Below are 19,169 nucleotides of genomic sequence, written 5' to 3' on the forward strand. Positions count from 1 at the left end.
TGTGTTTCTGCTTAAAGACACCTTATTTATTCATTAATTTATTAACACTGAACTCACAACCAATGACACTAACTCATGCCTGACAAAGTGTATGGGATACTCACAGCCTCTGTAACACAGAGGATCACAGCATTCTTGTGCTTAGGGACAGTAGAAAGCCCTTCATCATAATACGAGGGGACCATTTTAAACAGCGACATCATGAACAACAACAACAAAAAAAAAAACCACAAAATGATAAAAACATGCCTAAGCAGACGATGTAAAGGATACCTGTTTACACTATGAGCTGAAAGGAAAAGGCAGACAACATTGCTAGTGTTGATTTGGGGGTTACAAATAAATTGGAGTGACTTGGTAAATTTACAAATGAGGAAATCACAAACAGCAACGACCACCATATTATATCTACATATACCAGCACACATCTATCTTAAAATGTATTGAGGGGAGAAAGCAAAATTGGAGAAAGTTATGTAACAGCATAATACTTTAAGTAAATGTAGATGATTTTAAGGATATGTGTATCTGTAATAAAAGTATTACAACATGTCCATCCATTTTAGGATGTAGCTATGTAGGAGAAAAACCAACCAATTAACCTCATTATTTTCATTAAAGAGAAAACTAATATCCCAAGGGGTAACATATATTGAACATTTTCTTGTAAACTATAATTGCTTTCTGAAACTTTAGGGGCTGTGATTATATTTCATTATATCAAAAATCATTCTAAACTCTGAAGGCAAGATTAATTTTGCCAAGGATGTTAAAATACCAATACTAAATTGGGTGTCTTATCTTTGCTTTCCAATCTTGAAAAAAGAATGATAGATGGTCGGCCTTTAACTTTTGTCAATGTTTGATCAATAAACATGATTTTATGTGCCCCATCAAAGTCTATAATGAATGCTGTCAAAATACTTCTATGTTGGCTTTAGCATTCTATCAATAAAGAAAGTTTCTACATTTTCTCAAAAGATCACGCACTCCACAAGCCACAAAACATGTTCATTCTCTTCCCAGCCGTCCAATAAGCACTTTTCCCTTTGTATCTACCCAGTTGGATATGAACATCTTCCCTCCATTTTCTTGCCATTTACCAAGTCTCAAAGGGTTTATTTATTTTCCTTCCCTACTTATCGATTTAGTTTAGACTTTTCTCATTTCTCATTAGAACTGCACCTTCCTAACCAGTCTCCTCCTTTTTAATCCACTCTCTCTTTTGCCAGGGATGGTCTGATCTTATCCCCTGATGGAAACTGTTCACTGATTTTCCATTTTCTATGGTCTAGAGTCTAAGCTCTTTGGCAGCAAATGAAGGTACTGACAATTTCTGCAGGTTCTCTGCCGACCAGTTTCCTAGACACACTACACCCTGCAAACCAAGAGTTTCCCAAGTCTATAAAACAGCACATTGTCCCCCCTCTTCCTTCCCCTTGTACTTGCTGTTCCCTCTGCAATATGCTCTTTTACAACACTTAAATTCCATCTTGACTACTCAGTATGTACATTTCTCTGTGACTTCAACTCAGGCTAATAGCACTAATCACCTGTCTACGTAGAAACGACTATGACTCCTTATTTATGCAGCAAATTCCATATGCAGGTGGAGCAGCGCTAACCCAGAATGCTTGTAACCAAAAGCATTTCAAAATTTTTCAGGCTTTCAAACATTTCATATACATAATGCGATATCATGAGGTGGGATCAAAATCTAACTTAAACATAAAATTCATTTATGTTTCTATATATACAATATATACATAGCCTGAAGGTAATTTTATATAATTTTTTAGCATGCCTGTACGTTAACTGCACCTGTCACATGAGGTCAGGTATGCAAGTTTCCACTTATAGCAACATGTCAGTGTTCAAAAAGTTTCAGATTTCTTAGCACTTTGGATTTCAGAATATAGATGGCCATTCCTGTATATGCCAGTGATTTTTAAACTTGTATTTTTTTCTCTGGACCTCTCGTTTGTGTTACAAACCTATACCCAACCGTGAGCTACAGTGAACATATCCATTTGCAGAACTGTGAATCTAAAGCATGGAAAAATTGTGGAGTATAAGGTTAATACCAGGATTCAAAACCATTACACTACATGGTCTCCAACCACCTATTTCCCACACAAGAAGCTGAGAGTCATCTCCATCTCAAATACGTTCATTTCTCTTCATCTCCACCCATCCTAAGCTTTCATAAATTATTGCCTGGACAACTGCCAATTATGTTCTAATTGGTTTTCCCACTTCTACTTTTGCCCTTTCCCAATTATATTACCATATAGAAGCTGGATTTATATTTTTTTAAACATAAATTTAATTATAGTCCTTATTTAAAGTTTATCAATGGTTTTCCATTTTATTTTGGAGAAATTCCCAAATTCTTACTAACCTACAAGGCCCTTGTTCAGCTTTTTGTGTAGAAAGCTTCTGTTTTTCTCTCTGGGCTTCAGCCTCTTGGTGAAGTTGTTCCACCCAAAACCTTCTTGTGCATGGTCACTATATTTGAAATGCTCTTGCAGCATTCTTTACCGACACTCATTCTGATTTGGTGTCAAAAGAAACATAACTCCTCTCAAGAGGTCTTCCCTGATGGATCTGCTCACATCGGATACCCTTGTTAAGTGTGAGAGTGCACTATTTTCTTCCAAGCAATTTACACATGTGTAAATGAGTACTAGAATGCTAGTCTGTATTCCACATTAGTGTGAAAGCTTCATGTATCACATTCAATATCTGAATGCTTAGATTCTAGGTCAATTCCTGGTATATGGGAGACAAATATTTTGAAAAAATGAATTAATGCAGGTTAAAGAAAAACTGAAGAGATAATAAAAACAGACATGACTCAGCATGAAATGACCAAAAGAATTTGCTTCATCAGAAGGTGAATGATTTAGAACATGCAAATAAAATCATTATGTGCCCAGATAAAATAGAATCAAACAATTACAATAATATGCATAATTTAGATCATTTATATTCTCTGTGTTTATGTCAACTTTTAAAATCCTAAATGAACTTTAAACCAAGACTATGAAAATATAAATTTAACATTTCTAACCTGAAGCTATGATCTAAAAAAATTATTCCTCTGTGCTTTATTTTTTCTTAAAGACATTTAATATTTTGTTTTTTAGTACCAATGATTGAATCCAGAGGTGCTTAACCACTGAGCCACATCCCCAGCCCTTTTTATTTTTTATTTTGAGACAAGTCTTATTAAGTAGCTTCTGGTCCCACTAAGCTGCTGAGGCTGACTTTGAACCTGTGATCATCCTGCCCCAACTTTCTGAGCCACTGGGATTACAGGTGTGCGCCACCACTCCCAACTGAGATATTTAATATTTCTATTGAAAATAAACAGCAATGACTAAAATTTAAACCTAAGAGGAAAATAGTTCATGAAGAGTACAATGTCACCAGTTGATAGTATCAATAAAATCAGGGAATAAAAGACTATGCTCAATATCAGGACAACATAATAAAGAATGTCATGCATGATATCTCTTATTGGTTATTCTGCCTTAAAATCTATTCAGTAGACCATAGTCGATTAATCTTAATATATACCCATCCTTTGGTCATGTCACATTTTTACTCATAAACCTTCACTGCAAATATTTCTAATGTACAACTATTTCACACAGTTATGCAAGTAAAAACATTAAGGTTACAATTAAGAGCTATGTGGGAAAAGTACATTGAGTGGAAAGATATTTCACCAAATAGGAAATATAAGTAATAAACTTTCAAAAGAAATATATAGAAATTTATTTGTAATAAATAGTAAATTCAAAACGGGGTCTTGTTTTTAGTCCTTTTTCTTGTAAATTAAGATTAAATTATTACATTCATTGCTCAGGAGGATTGTGCAACTGACATTCTCATATTTCCTAGTGACTGAATATTTTTTAGAATTCTTCAGCAAAAAATTTAATTTAGCATTATGTCTTAAGGCCATAAAGTTTTTCTACCCTATTAATTAGTAAGTCTGCTTTTAGCAATCTCACTAAGAAAATAATGCTAAGAAATAAAATTTTCACTAAAAAAAAGTTAAACCTAACAGTATTTATAAGCTTGAATACATTATAACACTAAAAAAATCTGAAAAAGAACAATGTAAGAATTATCATCACTGTAATTGTGAAGCTTAAACTAGTATAAATACTTATAATAATATATTATCGGGAAAGAATAAAATAAAATGCTTATAAAATATGAATATATCTTTCTCAAGTATAGTTATGTACATGTAGAAATGAGGCAAAATACCATATATCAAAGTGCTAATAGTGATACTATTAATAAAGGTTAGGAAGGGGGAGTTGGATTTTTTCCTTCTTTTCTCTATTGTTCTTTTTTATTTCAATGATATTTAAGTTTTACAATGAAGTTAACAAAGAGTCTTCAGGGGGTCCCCACTGCTATTTGATAAGATTTAAATTTCTGAGTACCAATCTCCTTACTCCTATTCTACCTCCATCGTCTTGAATCTCACACTGTTTACTTACCCCCATTTACTGCATACAGCTTTAAACAAGTCCCCTCAGGGAGCACCAATGCCACCACTCATTGTGAGTTTTTGTAGACAAATGAACAAATATTATCTCATTTTGAACATTTTCAGGTTCACTCTCTTCTGGAGAATGTTATTCTTTAGTTAAAGAAATTTGGTACTTTCCTGAAATTCTACTTCCATAAAAGACTCTTTATTAGAGCAATAAGATATTTAATTTGGAAACAGAAATTAGAGTCCATGGAGACACTATACCAGGAAGGTATTTTTCTCTTATAGACATAGATTAATTAGGTAATTTTATTTTCTACTTATCAGATGTCTTAAAATAGAAAATAGTTATTTCAATAAATCAATTTAAAGTTATATTCTACATCTAGAACTTTGCTTTCTTACTTAAAATGTATTCCTTTAACATTTGATAGGCAAAGTAAACTTGAACATTCTCCATGGTGGTTTTCAATATAATTATTAAGTGTGGGTAATGAATTGGTATTATAATAATTAATACAACTTTTGATGGTTGTTTTAGGAATCATATCTAGGATCCATAAGCTACTTAATGTCCCAAATTTGGGGTATAAGAGTCCTCTGTAGATTTCACATTTGTAACTGATGGTATCGGGGATATAGAATAAACATTTTTTTTTAAAACACAATGAACAAGAAGTACAAAATTTTGGAGTCTGATGATATGAAACAATAAATAAATTTTCCATAACAATAACCACACTTTAGGTCAGGTGTGACATTCCTGGGACATCCCACTAAAATCTATTTAGCTTATTACATTGTGAGTTTCGGAGGCTAGCCTGATAAATCCCTGTATTCTCAATAGCATGGTTCATTCACAAAGTGATTTTCAGAATATATACTGGGAATAAAGAAACTGTGAAAAATATTTAGAAAAAAGAAGTTATGCTTAATCAGATGCCTTTACATACAAAATGAGTCTAATATTGGTAAATGAGAAAAGCTGCTATCATCACGGAGAACAATTATGGTCACTTTAAAATAGTTCATAGCTTTCACACTTAAGAAAGATTCTATGTCATGAGCTACATTTGAAATAAGAAAGAAAAAAAGGTAACTTTCATTAAGCCTTATAAGCTTACTAAGTCTTTGGCAGTATATTGATTTTTTAAATATATTATCTTTGATCCTCACAATAGCTCTGCAAAGCAGGTAGTATAACACATTAAAGCACACAGAGTTATAGCAGGGAATACAAGTGTAAAAAATTCTAGCTTCAGGATCAAATATACCAGATTTCTACAATCTTAGAGAAGTAACCTCTGTAAGGCTGTTTTATAACCTATTGAAAAAGAAAGAAGCTGCCAGGCACAGTACCACATGCCTAGAATCCCAGTGGCTTGGGAGGCTGAGGCAGGAGGATCATGAGTTCAAAGCCAGCCTCAGCAACTCAGTGAGGCACCAAGCAACTCAGTGAGAACCTGTCTCTAAATAAAATATAAAATAGGGCTGGGGATGTGGCTCAGTGGTCAAGAGCCCCTGAGTTCAATCTCCACTGTCCCCCCCACCAAAAAAGGAAAGAAACAGGAAATAAGGTAGAGTCTTACTCTGCTTCCTCAATATTGGTAAAGGTATCTCCCCCAGGCACATCCTCCAGGAGGTTTCTGCCCTATTGTGGCTAGGTACAGCAATGTGGCTCATTCTGGCCAGGGGTTTCTGAGAAAGAGGAAATACAGTTAGCTTTGGGCCAGCACATTGAACTGTCAATGTAAGGTCCTGCAGAAGTCTGCTTTCTCCTGACACAGTAACTGGTCACATTTGTAATAGCTGACTGTCAGTATAGATCCAAGTGATCAGAGTCAGTGGGAGCACCTTAATCCAATCAAATTGGACAGCAGAATGAAGTTTTAAAAATGCTGTTTTAAGCACTTAAGATGCTGGAAGTGTTTATCACTGAAGCACAACCAAGATGAAACAGACTGGAAGGGGTCACTTCTATCCTACAGTGTCGTCAGGATTTAATGAAATAACATGAGAAGCATTTTTTCAATGTTTATCATATAGAAAATAGTAAGTGAATGTACCTTTATTATTATATTATTATCCTCTTTTAACAAATTAGAATACTGAGATCACAAAATATTCTGTAATATGCTGAAGGATATACTACTAGTAGGTGACACAGTTGTTTCTGTATGACTTTGAATCAAAGATCTTTTCATGAAGACCTTCTTTAGTCATCTGACTTGCACAAAGAAAAGCCTCAATATAATTATTATTTTTTGTGCATGTTTGTGCCTTTTTATTATTGTTCTAAAACCTCTTTCTGAGACAGGCAAATAAATTTCCCTTTAATATTTAAATTTATTTATTTTTTTTGCTGTTTGTTTAACAAATTTTGTCACACAGGAAGGCAGTCTCTATGGAAGTTTTAACTATCAAATCCCTTTAAAATCTAATGGCAGAATGTCTCTCAATGTTTCTCTTCATAATCTTTCTTACCTATGTTAATCTGGTCAAAAAATAAATCAAAACATAAGGAACTCATTTTCTTTTTCCAGTCTGTGCTTATATCAATATAAATGAATCCTTCCTCTGTCCCATTTCCAATTCTTCTTTTAAAAAATTCAACTTAATTTCCATCCCTCTTATGAAGCCAGCTCTAATCAACTTAACAGTACATCTGGCCTATGCCACTTATTTGAAACATCATTTCATATGATTCTGTCAGACAGCTTTGTACAGCAGGAGCATAAAGTTTTGAAACTGCATTTCCCAGGATCCCTTGTAGTAGGGTCATTGTTAATTTCCTCCAGTGAGAGGAATTCCCATGGGATTGGGAGGACAGAAGAAAAGAGAAGGCTATTTTGGGTATTATGACGGGCACACGGAACTGACTGAAAGCAGAGATTAGAAATGGATTATGTTGTGACGTCTTTGAGGGAATTTACTGTCAACCTCCCTTGAACCACAATAAACCAATCAACCAACCAACCCACCCCACAACTACCATGTAAAAACATCAGCCTAGACTAAACAAGTGTTTGCTGTTCAAGACTTAAAACAACTGCTGAGCCACCAAATGTTCATGGACAGGAGGTGAGCTACATAATTTAAGGAAGATATATTCCCTGTACTTCCAGGAAAATAATGACAAAGAGGAGATTCTCAGAGGGTGCAGGCAATAATCAGAGAGAAAACAGGAAAAGGAGTTCCTCATGGGAAGCAGAATCTAGGTCTAATCAAAGGATCTCTACGACTTCATGTGCACATGCAGTGTGTGCGTACTGGAGTGTGAATGGGCTTGTTTAGTGTGGACAACCTGTCTTATTTATGTATATATGAGTATATGTGTGTGTAGGGAAGAACATACAACTTGGCTTTCTATTTTATAGATTCTCAGTCTTGAAGGAACCATGTCTAGACCAGATGGAATACTTATGTGCGACTCAGAAATGCTAGAGGGTGACAGTGATACAAATGTATGAATTTCCAAGATCATTGTAATGTCATGTGTAGATAATAAAAAAGGTATATGCTCATTTAAAAATTAAAAAAAGAGAAATGCTAGAGGGTGAGCTAGGTGTAATGACTTAGTTCGTTCTTTGTATTTATGGCGGGAATGAATGAGTTTTTCTGCATAAGAGAAATGAAAAATATATTTGACAAATAAAAGGGTGGGCTGTGGCAATAACCCTACTACCTTCTCCTGTTTGTCAACTCCTATATCATTTCCTCTTCCTGGGTACAATGGAAAATGACTATTCCCAATCTCCCATGAATGTTACTGACTTCTGGAATATGTATAAAAAGGACAAATGTCACTTCTGTGCCCAGGCAGGTAAGTGTCTACAAATTTTGTGCAGACCTTTTCTCTCTTCTTTTTCAGTACCCATCTTAGAGGAAAAAATTTTGCATGACATAGTTGAAAGATGGAGGCTGTCTATGACCTGAATCACCCCTGAGTCCCACCCTGCCAGCATCAGGCAGTGAGAACACCGGGAAGTAAACTGTTTCTGAACATGGTAAGTGATATTATAGGAATGTTTGTTACAGCAATTAGCATGAAAAACCTTCATGCAGTTTTGGTCATAACTACATGCAGGGCAAATAAGGAAAAACTGGAAAAAAGAAGTTAATGAGATCTTTAGGGTTAATGAAAAAATCAGAGCACCCAGGTAATTTGCTTGTTTTTCAAACAGGATGGTGAATTCAAAGGTGATCTAAGATTAGAAAGTTTGTCCAGCAATGTGATGTTTTTATATAGTTGCTCTTATATATAACTCAGTTCCATAGAGTAAGAGGTGTGGCATGAACAGATGTGATGAAATATCCACACCCAGCCTAAACTTTGGGGTGTTTATCAAAACGGGGCAAATATGCAAGAGGAAATGATTCAAGCCCAGGGAGGGTCAGGGAAGATATCTAAACCCAGTGTTTTGGGAAGCTGGACGTGCAGGACCAGTGCACTTGGGTTAGCCATGCACTGGATTCCCCAGCAAGGCTCATCTGGAGGTTCTCTTAGACTTCCTCCCGCTCTGTGGCTTAGGGTTACAGAAGCCTACAGCACCTGAAAAGAGGCTAAGCACAGAAACAATGGTTAAATGAGCAAAATTACTAAGATTAAGAGTTTATGCACATGCATCAGATATGTCATCTTATTTCATATTTATTTAAAGTGAATTAACCCTATTAATTTACTGTTAGCACTTAGGTCATTAAATATCACTATCCAAGTAATTGTCATTAATTCTAAAGAGAGCCTAAGAATTCAAATATATTCTTAGTCAAATAAATATGTATACTTATAGTAAAAAGAAAATTTAAAGATAGATATGACTCTGATGGTACATAAAGTGTTTTTTTCCTTAATCTTATGCTACTAAGCACTGAAGATGTGTTGCAAAGCAATTTCCTAAGATAATAGAAGAGGTGAAAGATAAAACAAAATTTTATAACCTAGTACCTACACACCATATGACAAAATGTGTTGTTTTCTACTTCTATTAAAATATAAAATATTTTCAACATAGTGTAATAAACACAACCATATATGCAAACACAGGAGGCAGAAAGGGAAGACAGGAAATCATAGCAAGAAAGGCTAAAAAAAGACAATTCAAGGAAAGATACAAACACACAAATCAAAATATGCTAAGTTCCAGGCATTGGTATGTACTTAATAGTTAAAAACCATTTCTAAAGGAAAAATGTAATAAATTTGACCAGATATGTATAATAGCAAATCTTTATTACCACATTGACACTCACCACTTTGCCATAGAATAAGAGAAACATTTGATTCACTTATTCCTTTATTCTCAAACACTTATTGAGATCCACCATGTGCCTGATATTATTAAAATATTACCAAAAAGAAGAAAGGGAAGTGGGCTGGGGATGTGGCTCAAGTGGTGGCGCGCTTGCCAGGCATATGTGCGGCCCAGGTTCGATCCTCAGCACCACATACCAACAAAGATGTTATGCCTGCCGAAAACTAAAAAATAAATATTAAAATTCTCTCTCTCTCTCTCTCTCTCTCTCTCTCTCTCTCTTAAAAAAAAAAAAAAAAAAAAAAAAAAAAAAAAAAACGAAGAAAGGGAAGAGACAAGGAGGAAGAAAATTCCTCGATCCTAAAAGAGAGCTCTCTGATATTATACAGGACACTTGACACATCAAAAGAGGCTTTTTGTAAACAGAGCAAATATACTCAAAGAACTGATTATGAAGCTTCAGTATCATATCACCTATCACATTTTATAAAAATAATTTAAAATGTGTCTATGGAGGAAAATCTGACAGACATTAGGGGAAAAAAAATCTAGACAATGGCTGAAACTGTCAGAGACCCATCATCTACACCTGCCTAGTGGGGCCTGAGGATATGCCCTCTGCAGCCTTCACCCCTGGCACTGTGGCTGCAGTTGCCAACATTAGCGTGGTCTCATGGGGCCTGAGATGTACTCCTCCATGGTCAACACCCCCAGCATTGTTGTTGTCATTGCTGGAAGCTACGTCACCATTGGTGCTCATTTCCACAGGCCTGAGATTATTAATAATCCTGGAAGTAAAAAAATGAACAACTAAGAATATTGTATGTAGTGAAGCTATCATTAAGACTTGAAAGAGAAATAAAGTCTTTTCTAGACAAGAAAAAAACTAAAGATTTCATCACTACTTGACTGGCCTTACTAGGAATATTAGAAGTGAGAAGATAACTACGATCACAAAAACCATGTGAAAGAATAAAACTCACTAGTAAAATAGACATGCAAATGAAAAAGAGAAAAGAATTAAACCTTATCACTAAAGAAAACACATATATAAACAATAAGAGAGGTGGAAAGGAACAAAGACTACACAAAACAATCAGAAAACAAGTAATAAAATGACAGGAGTAAGTTCTTACCTATAAAAATAATCTTGAATGTAAATGAATTAAATTCCACAATTAAAAAATATAGACTGGCCAAATGGATTTTTTTAAAAAGCCCCAAATTATACTAAATATAAGAAACTCACTTCTAAAGACACACATACAGTGAAAGTGGAGAAACATGTTTCATACAAAAGTGAGCAGGAACAGCTAGCTATACATATATCAAAATAGAGTCGGATTCAAAATCTGCAAAAAGAGACAAAATTAAGATCATTAAGTTATAATGAAAGAATAAATTCAGCAAGAGGACATATGAATTGTCATGCTCTTGAATGACGATCCATAGATCACTGAAGAAGTTAAAGGGAAATTTAAAAATATAAAGTTGCAGGATACAAAGTCACACACAAACAGGTGCACTGGTATACTCCAATAATGAACTTGTTGAAAAAGAAATCATGTAAGCAGTTCCATTCACGATAACTGCACACACACACAAAAAAAAAAAAGAAAAAAAATTTTTGAATAATAAATTTAACCAAGGAAGCAAAATATCTTTAGAATTATAAAAGAGATGAAAGAAATTGAAGAGGAAACAAAAAATGGAAAGACAGTCTGTGTTCATGGAAGAATTACTATTAGTAAAATATCCAGATCCACAGATCAAATACAATCCCCATCAAACTAACAATGCTGTTCTTCACACATACACACACACACACATACCAAACACAAACAAACAAAAACCTCTTAAAATTTGTATGGAACCACAAAAGGTCCAGAGTAGTTGACACAAAATTGAGCAAAAGAAAAAAAAAGCTAGAAGCATCACAATACTTGATTTAAAAAATCTACAGTAATCAAAACAGCATGGTAGTGGCATATAAACAGGTGCATAGACAAATGGAACAGAAAATAGAACAGAAAAGAGAACCCATATACAGAGATTTCATATACAAATATTAACTCAAAATGGATCAAAGTCTTAAATTTAATACCTGAAACCATGAAACTACTAGAAGAAAACAGGGGGAAATGCTTTAGGACATTGGTCTGGGCAAAGATTTTTTTTTTTTAAATATGTCCATAGAAGCAACCAAAGCAAAAAATGACAAACTAAATTATGTCAAAGTAAGAGGCTTCTATAGAGCAAGTGAAACAATCAGTAGAGATCATTTTTAGAGTGAAAGAAAATAATTACAGTTTTCAACTGATAAGGGATCAATGCCTAGAATATACAAGGAACTGGAAAAAAATCAATAGCAAAATATTTAAATAATCTAATTAGAAAACAGGCAAATAATCTCAGTAGACATTTCTCAAAAGACATTCAAATAACTAACAACTATATGAAAAAATGCTTACCATCACAAATCCATCAGGAAAATACCAATCAAAACAATAATGAGATATCTTCTCACCTCAGTTAGAATTGCTATTATCAAAAAGATAAAACAAACAAACAAACAAACACAAAACAAGTCCAGTAAGGATGTGGAGAAAGAGGAATTTTCATTTACTATTGGTGGGAATGTAAATTAGTGCAGCCATTGTGGAAAACAGTATAGAGAATTCTCAAAAACTCAAAATAGAATGACTATATGATCTAACAGTCCTTCTACTGGGTATGCATCCAAAGGAAATGAAATAATTATATTAAAGACACATCTGCACTTGCACGTTTATTTCTGTACTATTCACAATAGATGCAATATGACATGGGTGAAGAAAATTCGGTGTACATATACACAATGAAATATTATTCAGCCACAAAATTACATTATTCTGTCATTTATGGCAACATGAATGGAACTGGAGGACACCATGTGACGTGAAACAAGCCAGGCACATAGAGACAAAATGTTGCATGCTCTCACTCATTTGTGGAAGCCTGAACTTTGATCTCATAAAAGAAAGTAGAAGACTGATCACTATGAGGTCAGGTGGATGAGATAAGGCTAGGAAGATAGGGAAATGCGCCCTGGGCAATTCCCCCTGGGCAGCGGAGCACAAACAACAGCCACAGGTTTTTGCTGAGAAATTTACAAAATGGTTATTTTTAAATAGGGATCTACGTGACCTGGAGTTCATAGGAATTCAGGGCATACGTGACCTGGAGTCTGTGGCCTCTCCAAAGAAGGAAAACACCTGATCAATACTTTGATGAGTGCCTTATCCAGGATTGGGCTGGGTGGACTTCCTTAAACCTATGAGACCCATGTAAACCCTAGACAACAGGCATCCAGTGGTAACCCTCTTGGGTTCCCTCCCAGCCACGGGAGCTTGGCTTCACTTCACTTTCACCCTCGGCTGTCTGTGAATCATATTCTTTAAATGTAGGGGACAAAGAAACCACCTCACTCCACACTTCACATTACAATACAGGGTAAGAAGGTGTGGAAGAGAACGGTTAATAATACCTTACAGTTAGATAGGAAGAATTAGTTCCAGTGATCTGCAGTACGGTAGGGTAACTGTAGTCTACAACAATTTATATTTAAAGATAAGCAGAAGAGTTCAAAGGTTCCCAACATTTAGAAATGAGAAATGTTTGAGGTGCTAGAAGTGCTTATTATCCTCTTTTAATCATTACACATTGTATACGTGTGTCAAATTATCTTATTATGCTTCATAAATATGCACAAATGACTTAACTAAAATAAACATTTTTAAAAAGCTAAAATTTCACCAGGTGTGGTGGTACATGTCTGTAATCCCAGTAGCATGGGAGGCTGAGGCAGTTCAAAGCCTGCCTCATAACTTAGTGAGGTCCTAAGCAACTTCGTAAGACTGTGTCTTTAAATAAAAAATAAAACAGGCTGGGAACGTGGCTTGGTGATTAAGTGTCCTTGGGTTTAATCTCCAGTACCCCTTCTCCCAAAAGCTAAGATTTCTTAAATAGAAAATAATGTGCATTATTTATCCTTGAAATATGACATATACTCCCTTTTTTGGGTTTCCAAAGCAGTGGTCCATAACAGGGATAAAAGGAAAAAAAAAAGGCCTACCATATAAATAATAGATATAGAGAAGAAAAGAAACAATAAGGATCAGAGATCAAGGAAATGCAAAACAAAGAAACTAAGAATCAGAGAAGTAAGAATTGTTTCTTTGAAAAGACTAATAAAATAGATAAATTTCTGGCAAGCCTAATCAAGAGCAAAAAAGAAAAGGTCCCAATGGAAAATACTGGAAATGGAAAAAAAGTTCCTAATTACAGATAGTATCCAAATTATTGGATCACTAGTTAAAAATCAATTTACCAAAACAAATATAAAATCAAACAAAATATTGTAAACAAATAGACCAATAAACCTCACCCCAGACCCAGATAGTTTTATGGGTATGCTTTTCCAAACATTGAAGGAAAGAATCCCAATCTTAAACCGACTAACCCAAACTATTGTGTGCTCATAATTTTAATTTTTATCAGTATTTTAAATCTACTGATAAAAATCATAAAAGAAAATCAGTGTTTATGATGTACTTTCAGCCTAGTCGTGAATTAATCTGATAGGTACCCTCACACAATGACTTGACCTTGAGTGTTTTGCTGAGGTCAAAAACACCGCAACTGCAGTGAGAAATCTAAAGCATACCCCATGGGAAAAGACAAGAAAGATGGTTTTTCTTCCCTTATTTTCCCGGACCCTCTTCCAGATTTATCAGTGAGCAATGAGTATGGTTTGCGAGGCTTATTAAAGTCACAGTGCCTGTGTTCAGTAGAAAAGGACTTTCGAATCCTCTCCTGGTCATGACTAGGTACTAGGTTCCTGGAGCTATGTCTTTCTATATCTGTTCATTTAAAAATCTGTTTGATGTTCTCTTCTGTATTATATTCCAGTTATCTGTTTGCATATATGGTCTCCATAGTATTGGGAATGGAACAGTTGTCTACGTATGTCCTTGAGCTTTCAGGGTTGGGAATCATGACTCATCCAGGAAGTGTCATGGCACAGTACAGGAGGTATCCTTCTTTCATCTTGGACTCAAATCAAGCAGTGACTCTCCTACCTAAGAAGAGAAATACAATCCTCTCCATTACCCAAGAGCAGAGACTGTACTGGCTGGGGGACAGATGGCTCAGACAGATGGCTCAGGCTCTAGAGCGAATGGGCACAGGCCACTTCTGGATTGCCATTTTTATATTTCTTGCTCATTCAAGGATCAGAAATACTTAGCCATTCAAGGCAAATGCAGCTAAAACTAGAGATGTCTGAGAAAGAGCAATGGAGGCCAAATGGAGTAACATTAATACCAAGGACAAATATCACACTCATAGCTCACTGTCAATGTAGAAGGGGCACATAACCTGTATTTTGAAGGTCTTCTCAGGTTTAGCTTTCAAAGATCCATTAGGGGACTTCTGCATGTATAACAAATTAGAATGAATGGATGGATAAATAAATAAATAAATGGGAGGAAAAAACAAAGACGCACTAGGGGAAAAAGACCTAATAAAGTCTTAGTGCCTCAATAATTACTTGTGCCTCATATGCTCTAGCCCATTTCCATGATTTGACATTATAAAGATATATAATCACCCCTGAACTAAGCAGAGATTATTTTATTCATGTAAACTTAAACTAGCTCATGTAAGGCCAAAAGGAAGCTACAGTCACAAATCAAGGCTTAACCAGTGTAGTAATCTCTCTATTAAATTAGTTGGGTCATAAATCATACAGTGGGATAGATGAAGAAGACAGTAAGTGTACATTGATTATTGATTCTGTGTGTGATTAAAATATTATAAATGGAATCAATTTCATAAGAGAATGTCTTCAAACAATTTTTATGAACAGTTTCAAGAATTTCTTTCTTTTGAAAGTGATTCATCTAGGGTCTCATCACCTTAAAGTAATTATGCTATGAGAAATGGAGTTCAGAAGCAAATGTTACCTAAAATTATTCCTCAAGCCATATATATTTTAATGGATATATGTGATGAGTACAATTTTGACAATGAATTTTTATTCATTACATAATAACATTTCTACTGTATGTGTGAATTAATTATGTGTAAGTTCATACATACAAATATTTCAGTGGAAAAAATAAACATTTTTACTCTGTTGAGAAAAGCATGATAGAAAACTAAAATAATTTTACAGAAAAAAGTTAAAGTATATTAAGATTTATAAGGAATGATATTTTCACTTTATTTACTTATTTTATTTATTTTTGGTACTGGGGATTGAACTCAGGGGCACTCAACCACTGAGCCACATCTCTGGCCTTATTTTTATTTTATTTAGAGACAGGTCTCGTGACTTGCTTAGCGCCTCAACATTGAGGAGGCTGACTTTAAACTCACGATCCTCCTGTCTCAGATTCCAGAGCTGCTGGGATTATAGGCATGCACCATGGTGCCAGGCTTTGGCTTGTTTTTAAAATAAGCTATACTGCCATAAATAAATAAAACACTAAGCAATGACTCAATACTTGATTTGCCTTTGAAAATAAATCCACAATTGTTTTTGCAGCAAAGTGCAACTGAAATCATTCTTTTAAATTTTACCTAGACTCAAGAAAGTTTGAGATACATTCTATCTTAGAATTGGGGGGAAAAAGGTAACCTTATAAATGTCGTAGTGGTCAGTTAGGAATATTATATATGTCTAGTCAGTAGAAGTTCTACTCAAAAGGAAAGAGTAAAGATAAAGAAAATAAGTAGCTATATGACTTATATAATCACTTTTCTGAATAGACAAACAAATGATCAAATTCTCATGATATATTTTGGTAAAAGGATTTTTTTTCCTTTTCATTGGCAAAACAATTATGTGAATTTTAAGTTTTCCTTAATAGGAGAAACAAAATTTTATACATTTGGCCCTTTATTCCATCATATCTATGCTAGTTCTTTTTTGGTTATATTATTCACGTAAATACTTTCTATTAATCATGTGTTATTTTAGTAACAATGAAAAATCAGTAATGTTATTTCCATGTTAGAACAAAAAAAAAATGTACAGTTGAGCATTTTACTTTAATCTAAGGAAGAAAAATGCCTCTGATGGATTTCTGTCACATTCAGAAGTGCCCTGAGAAAGATCTCCACCCTTGACTATTTCCTCTGCTGGAGACTGGAAACAATTCTGATTGAACAGAAAACCATCCACTAAAGAATGTGACTGTCTGTAAAATAACAGGAGGTACCAATAATTTTTGGATGAATATAACCTTGATTCAATGCTCTAAATAAAAAGTATGTTTACACCACCAGCTCTCCCCTCCCCCACTTCATGCCACCAAAGCATGGTGGCATGAAGTCAGGGAGGGACCTCTCAAAGGCTAAAAGAAGTATGAACAGCAGACCATGGAGATAGGAGAGCATAAAGGGCCACGCTGGAGGTTTCACCTGATGTATGGAGTATAGGCTTTACTTACCTTGGCTCTTGGAGATGGTTTTGGCATATCTCTTTCTAGGTCTTTTGTTAAAAGGATGGGTAGAGATTTCTTACAATTGGCCTCCTATAAAAGAAGTATAAAAAATATTAGAGAATAAAGACTGCTTACCCAGAAATTATGAGGTAGTCAAAGCAATAATTAAGAGAGACAAGGCATTTCTACATTGAGTTGTTCACCTGAGCAGCTCATGAGATTGCAGTGAGGTGCCAGGATGTTTCCTCTCTTCTGTGTCCCATAGAACAGTGAAGTGAGATAGGAGGTGACCAAGGTGTGGAACATACAGGACCTATACATTCAGAAGATCACTAAAACCATATCTGCACTGCCATGTCACTTTATCACATCAACACCTGCTATAGGCAGCTCACCTCTTCTTTTGAAAGATGAAGAACTCATTTTCCAAGATATCAAGCAACAGAATTGCTCATGTTCTGATCCTTTATAGTCTTTATCTTAAAGAAATAACTTCAGATAATTTAACAAACTACTACTGAATAGTGATAGGGAATCATACTAATGCCCTAACTGAGGAAAAACGTCTGAGTTCCTATTTCCAAAATGTTTACACTTCTAAGTCCTTGGTTCAAAGCAAAATAATATTTACAAATCTAATGGCAGAAATTGTAAGGAGGTAACTTAGATGGAGTTGGAGACATTTACACTTTATTACTGTGATAAACAAATTATAATAATCGTGTTTGCTTTGGTTTTCTAATAATGTAGAGTCTCACTTTTGAATCACCATTAACTTGAGAAGTTTACCATTGATGACTTTATTCTGTCTTCAAATTAAGGGATAGAAAAATACAAGGAATATTACAGACAGTCAAGCTAAGGAGAAAGTGAGATTTCTTTCACTTGCTCTATAACCTTCACCCCTGTATTTCATGTCTTCCCCATGCCTAAAATCCAATCATGTAAATCACAGAAGTTTTTAGGTTAATAATTATAAGTTTGAATAAAATTTTAGTCTACATAGTTAACAATGTTACTAAAATTTGCTGGCATTATTATCACTTATTTCTAAAGGGAATAATATGGAGTTAGTATGAAATATCCCTAAAGAAAGCAACAGTCCTGGGCTGGGGTTATGGCTCAGAGGTAGAGCGCTTGCCTAACATGCGTGAGGCTCGGGGTTCAATCCTCAACACCACATAAAAATAAAATAAAGATATTGTGTCCACTTGTAACTAAAAAATTTTTAAAAATAAAGAAAACAGCAATCCTACTTGCTACTAATGAACATTGAAGCATCTGACGTATCAGGCTTTGTGCTAAAATCTTGGCATTCATGATGCCATCCTTCCCTGTCCACTAGTCCTGCAAGGTAAGCCCTACAGCCATCATCCCCCTTTTAAGGATAACATAATGAAGCCTACAGAGATAATTAAACTTGCTTATTGTCACAGAGGACTAAAAGATGGTTCTGTATAACTTTAAGGGCTGAGTCCTTATCACCTTTGTATACTGCTTTTCATCTCTGTTATACTTAACATTTGAAACCACTAAATGGTGCAGCTATAGCATTTTAAAGCCAAAAGAGTTTTTTTTTTTTTCCAAAGTCAATTAGTCTACCCCCTAATTTTAGAGATGAGGGCTTAGATCTTGAAGTGATATACCCATGATCACATAAGGGGGGATGAGCCTGGACCACAGGGCTGTGCACGGCACCTGTTCTCGGGTTTATGCTAGGGAACATTCCCAGACGCAGGGGGATCAGGAGCCTCTTCTCAGCCAGGAGTGCTGGCAGCACTCTCAGCTGCCTGTGGCCTCTATGTCAGGGCCCATGGGACATTTCTGAGATCTCCAAATAAACGTACATTCTGGTCCTACCATTTCCCACCAGTGACAACACCTGCTGGTGGTAAGTCGCTTACT

The 19,169-nt window shown here is 35.1% G+C and overlaps 1 protein-coding gene across 1 annotated transcript in view; it reads right to left on the reverse strand.

The window, feature by feature from the left end:
* Fam13a (family with sequence similarity 13 member A) overlaps nt 1-19,169 on the reverse strand; it is a 347,725-nt gene that overhangs the window by 149,151 nt on the left and 179,405 nt on the right. Inside the window, exon 6 of the mRNA XM_026405192.2 lies at nt 17,271-17,354. Within this exon, the coding sequence (XP_026260977.2) occupies nt 17,271-17,354 (84 nt within the window). The remainder of the gene's footprint in view (nt 1-17,270; nt 17,355-19,169) is intronic.

The sequence above is a fragment of the Urocitellus parryii genome, chromosome 10 (assembly GCF_045843805.1).
Source record: "Urocitellus parryii isolate mUroPar1 chromosome 10, mUroPar1.hap1, whole genome shotgun sequence".
NCBI lineage: Eukaryota > Metazoa > Chordata > Mammalia > Rodentia > Sciuridae > Urocitellus > Urocitellus parryii.